General features: G+C 40.8%; 1 protein-coding gene across 1 annotated transcript; it reads left to right on the top strand.

Annotated features, from left to right (window-relative positions):
• The first annotated feature begins 496 nt into the window (after nucleotides 1-496).
• LHFPL5 (LHFPL tetraspan subfamily member 5) lies at nucleotides 497-5,411 on the top strand. Its single transcript, XM_033919224.1, has 3 exons — nucleotides 497-1,421; nucleotides 3,973-4,209; nucleotides 5,124-5,411. Exons 1-3 carry the CDS (start codon nucleotides 1,010-1,012, stop codon nucleotides 5,138-5,140), a joined length of 666 nt encoding a protein of 221 aa, XP_033775115.1. The 5' UTR covers nucleotides 497-1,009; the 3' UTR covers nucleotides 5,141-5,411.
• The last annotated feature ends 213 nt before the right edge of the window (nucleotides 5,412-5,624 follow it).

Raw genomic sequence — 5,624 nt, 5'->3', positions numbered from 1 at the left:
AATTTGCATGCACTGCTTCCTTGGTAAACAAATGTTCATGTATATTCATTGTGGATATCCTGAAGACCGGACTGACTTGAGTGTGCTCCAAAGAATGGTTGAGAAGCACTAAGGCACAGGTGTCAAAGTCGGTCCTCGAGGGCCAGAATCCAGTCGGGTTTTCAGGATTTCCCCAATGAATCTGCATGAGATCTATTTGCATGCACTGCTTTCAATGCATATTCATTGGGGAAATCCAGAAAACCCGACTGGATTCCGGCCCTCGAGGAGGGACTTTGACACCCCTGCTTGACTAAGGAATGAAACATGTTTTGAAAACCATAAGTAGGGTACAAAGGTGTTAGCTGTTTCAGAATGTACTCGAGTCCTCCATATCACCTTAAAGGGCAGCTTTTTCCAGCACCCAAATAGCACTCATCCTGAGATTTAATTCAAATTAAACCAGTTAGGATTAGATGAATCCCCAAAGCATCTTTCTGTGCAATTGAGGATTTAGGCAGCAGCAGCAGCTGCCTGCCTGAATCTAAAAGCTCAAACACTGAGCACTCCAGCAAATTAAACCACAACAATGAAAGCAGTAAATATTTCATCAGGTTTTGAATTGCTAAACTTAACCCTGGTATTTTATTGCTGAGGTAAAGAACAGAGCTTAAGAGAGGAGGGCTCCTGTGGAGCAAAGCTAATAGTTTGCACATGTCAACTAAACATGGACTAGCAAACCAGCAAAATAAAACCTAATGCCGGAAATACTTGAAGAACTTGTTAACTCATCTAATAGTTTTAAAGCATTGAGATGAACATGCATGCTCACTAGCATCTTTCAGTACAATTTATTTATACAAATTGAAGCTCAAAAAGGGGAATAGTGCATGTGAAAGCTGCTAAAGCACAGCCTTAAAAGTGGAATATACTCCAGATTAGAACCGACAATTCAAACAACCAACTCAACTTGGTGGAAGACTAATTGGATCTGAAATACTCACGGAGGAAACTTTAAAACCACAGCACCATGACAGAGATGTTGCCAGCCCAAGAGGCGGCCAAAATCTACCACACAAACTATGTAAGGAATGCACGGGCCATTGGGGTATTGTGGGCCACCTACACCATTTGCTTTGCTGTCATTATGGTAGTAGTCTTCATCCAACCCTACTGGATCGGCGACAGCATCAACACACCTCAAGCTGGCTACTTTGGCCTCTTCAGCTACTGCATTGGCAATGCCCTCACTTCAGAGCTCATCTGTCGAGGCAGTGCCCTAGATTTTGAGACCATTCCTTCAGGAGCTTTCAAGACCGCCATGTTCTTTGTTGGCATCTCCATGTTTCTCATCGTTGGCTCAATGCTGTGCTTCAGTCTCTTTTTCTTCTGCAATTCCGCCACTGTATACAAAATCTGCGCATGGATGCAACTGGCAGCAGGTAAGCTCATACTCCAATGAGGTAGGCATATGAGCCATTGTGATAATATACTATATTTCTTCTTCACTTCACCAGGCCAATAAACCCTATAACTTCCACAGGTGGTAGTATGATGCTAGTGCTATATATCATTGAGACACCTCAATGCTTAGGCATTCTGGGGATTTTCAGACATCCACCTAAGTAACATAACCTTATTATTCCCAGCCTAGCATTTAAAGCATTTTTTTTTTTTTTTTATTATTTTCAACTTAAATTTCAAGTATTACACTTGTACAGAAAGCAAGAATAGAATAGATATCAAATACAATAGTAATATAATTCCTAAGTTAACAAATATACTATTTATGCTCAAGTCCACAAATTAAGATCCAAGAGTTAAAGAAGCTTGGCGAAATTATATAAAAAAACAGTAATAATAACAAGAAAGTGAGAGCTATAGCATTGAGATGGGCATTTAAAGCATTTTAACATTTTTTTATATTTTAATCTTATTTTTTTTCTCTTGTATCTGTTGTCTTTTTTCAATAAATAGATAAATATTTTATAATAAATATACTTTCATTATGTTTAAAAAAATTGATTTATGTGAAGCACAACTTAGCTTTAATTTGTAGTGGCAAGGGGATATAAAGCAGTGATTCCCAACCCTGTCCTGGAGGAACACCAGGCCAATCGGGTTTTCAGGCTAGCCCTAATGAATATGCATGAGAGAGATTTGCATATGATGGAAGTGATAGGCATGCAAATTTGCTTCATGCATATTCATTAGGGCTAGCCTGAAAACCCAAATGGCCTGGTGTTCCTCCAGGACAGGGTTGGGAACCACTGATATAAACTACAAATTAAAGCTAAGCTGTACTTCACATAAATCAATTGTTTTTTTTAAACATACTGAAAGTATATTTATTATAAAATATTTATCTATTTATTGAAAAAAGACAACAGATATAAGAGAAATAAACAAGATTAAAATAGAAAAAAAAATGTTAAATGCTAGGCTGCAGTAGCTGAGTTATAGGGTTTATTGGCCTGGTGAAGCCAATTAGGTAGGAGCAGCAAGGAGAATCGGATTGATCAAAATGCTGGCAGTATGATTTTAAGACAATTAACTAGTCCAAAGTACTATGCATTATGCACTTTCTTCACTCCTTCGTTTCACTGCTTCCAATCCTTAGCATAATGGAAAAACAGACTGCTTTGGACTCGAGGAGAGATAGAGGGGCTTAATCTAAGATTAAGGGCAATTTTCAAAACATTTACACCAGTGGTTCCCAACCCTGTCCTGGAGGACCACCAGGCCAGACAGGTTTTCAGGATAACCCTAATGAATATGCATGAGAGAAATTTGCATCTAATGGAGATTTCAGGCATGCAAATCTGCCCCATGCATATTCATTAGGGCTAGCCTGAAAACCTGACTGGCCTGGTGGTCCTCCAGGACAGGGTTGGGAACCACTGATTTTACAAAAATTTACCCAAATGAATTGGCCAATAAAATGTCCTCACTTTCACTCCAGAGGTCTCAAAGTCCCTCCTTGAGGGCCGCAATCCAGTCGGGTTTTCAGGATTTTCCCAATGAATATGCATGAGATCTTTTTGCATGCACTGCTTTCATTGTATGCTAATAGATCTCATGCATATTCATTGGGGAAATCCCTGCTCTAGTAGTAAGAAACAGAGGTGGGGTTGGGGGGGAGTAAATTCAGGCTATTTACTAGATTTTGATCCTCTAGAACAGTGGTCTCAAACTCAAACCCTTTACAGGGCCACATTTTGGGATTTGTAGGAGCCGTGACTTTTTTTTGTTGCCCAGCGGGTTAAAACCATGGACTCGTAGTGTGGGGAAGGGCAGGAGAGATTCGGGGAAGAGCAGGGTGGCAATTCGGGGCACAGCAGGCAGGAGAGATTTGAAGCAGCAGAGAGCAGGGCGTGCTGGGAGCAGGAATTCAATGGAACTGGAAAGTCAGAAAGATGTTTTCAACTGGTCCCCAGCTTGATCGGCCAGCCCAGTCGGTTTCAAAAATTTCTTTGCATGCGTTTCCCCTCATTTACCTGCACGGATTGTAAGCAGATCACAGGAGACGTTAGTGAATCGAGCCGGAGGGAAATCTGATCGCAAACCGATCCAGTGAATCCAGCCCTAAGTTGCATGCACAACTTGGGTTGAACAGAACCTGAGCTCTAATGCATTATCCAGTTAGTAGGAGGCAATAAGTGCTTCTGCGTTAATTATTTTGAGGTTTGAATGGGAACATAAGTGCATAGGAAAGTCCAATGTTAGAACACAGTCTAGATTTTACCACACCTAACTTATGGACATGTTAGAAAAGCAGGTAAACTTTAAATGAGGTAGAGAAGTTGTCAGTTCTGTTCTCTCCAAGGTTGATACTATGAAAGCAAACTTTCATGATAGGAACAGACATGCTGACAGGTACAAACCACCCTAAACCCATCCTTCATTTCCAGGCCATTTCACTGGAGCACAATTTGTTTTGGCTTGAGATCAGATTTGTTTCCTAATCTGCTGTTTTCTTTCCCTGGTCCGCAGCTGCTGGGCTGATGATTGGCTGCATGATATACCCTGATGGATGGGACTCTGCTGAAGTGAAAAGGATGTGTGGGGATAAAGCTGATAAATACACGCTGGGAGCATGCACAGTGCGCTGGGCTTACATTTTGGCCATTATCGGAATCCTAGATGCTCTCATCCTGTCGTTTCTGGCTTTTGTCCTTGGGAATCGGCAAGACAATCTCCTTCCAGATGACTTTAAGATTGAAAACAAAGGTTTGAAGTCAATTTTGTTCTAGCTAAATACACTAAATGGGCACTAGAATAAAACATATTTGCAGCTGGCCATTATCCTAGCCTTGCAATCAACTGCCTTTTTTTTTAACATACAAGTTCAGTGTAGCATTTACAGTATTTCTCTTTAATCACAAAATACAAACTAGCAGGTGACAAAGGACAAGCAAGGTCCATCTCACTTTCCAATCCACTAAGTCAGGGGTGTCCAATGTCGGTCCTCGAGGGCCGCAGTCCAGTCAGGTTTTCAGGATTTCCCCAATGAATATGCATGAGATCTATTTGCATGCACTGCTTTCAATGCATATTCATTGGGGAAATCCTGAAAACCCGACTGGACTGCGGCCCTCGAGGACCGACATTGGACACCCCTGCACTAAGTGAACAGCATCCGTGCAACAGAAAATAGTACCTATCAGTATGTAGCCATGTAAAATGTTTGCTCAGGGATTATACAAAACTCCAGGAACAAACAAACCAAAACTGCAGCTATGTACAACGATGTAGGCGAATTTTATTGTGACAAGCAAACTATATATTAAAACCTTTTTACCAAACAGGGGACCCAACACGGTCCGTGTTTCGGACAACCTTCATCAGGGGTCCATGGTAGATAAAGGAAAAAACATATGTCACAACAAATATTGAAAAAGATAATATAAAACCAAACAGATGATGTGTCAGGCCGAGAGTCTCTGCAAATAGTAAAAATCGCTAGACTCTAAAATTCACCTACATCGTTGTACATATCTGCAGTTTTGGTTTGTTTGTTCCTGGCTGGTTTTTTCACTGCAGACGAGGTTGGACCTCCCTTCTTTTGGTTCTGTTGCTTTATACAAAACTCCACCATATGAAAGCCACTTGCACTCACAGACTGTTCTCTTTCTCTCTTCCAGAAGGCAGCAATGGCTGAGAACCACAGAAGAAGCACAAAGTCATCAGTTTTGGTTTTTACCTAGTTCACTGTAAAAAAGACATTGTTGCATTAAAATATTGGCTTTAAATATTTTCAACTCTAATGACTAAAAGGAAAATGTGGGTCTAAATTCATTACTAAAGCTAGAAACCTACTTTCCTTCTTGGAGGGGGAACAAAGGAAAGATTAGGTTCTTAATTCAATTTATCTTCATTCTAGTAGACAGACACATTATTCCTGAACCTTGTGGGTAATCGGTCAATCTATTCCTGGGAGAATTCATGTAGTCATTAGCATTCTTTTGCTCCACCTCCCATTGGATTGGATTTATTATTCAGTACTCCCCCGAAATTCACGGGGGTTACATTCCAGGAACCCCCGTGAATTTTGAAAAACCGCAAATATGGTTTTTAGGCAGGGGAAACAGGAGAAGGCAGCCAGAGCACCGGCGAATAAAGGAAAATCACTCACTGTATATTCC

Source organism: Geotrypetes seraphini, chromosome 13, assembly GCF_902459505.1.
Source record: "Geotrypetes seraphini chromosome 13, aGeoSer1.1, whole genome shotgun sequence".
Classification (NCBI taxonomy): Eukaryota; Metazoa; Chordata; class Amphibia; order Gymnophiona; family Dermophiidae; genus Geotrypetes; species Geotrypetes seraphini.
Note: the sequence above shows the minus strand (reverse complement) of the source record. Positions and strands in the feature narration are given on the sequence as shown.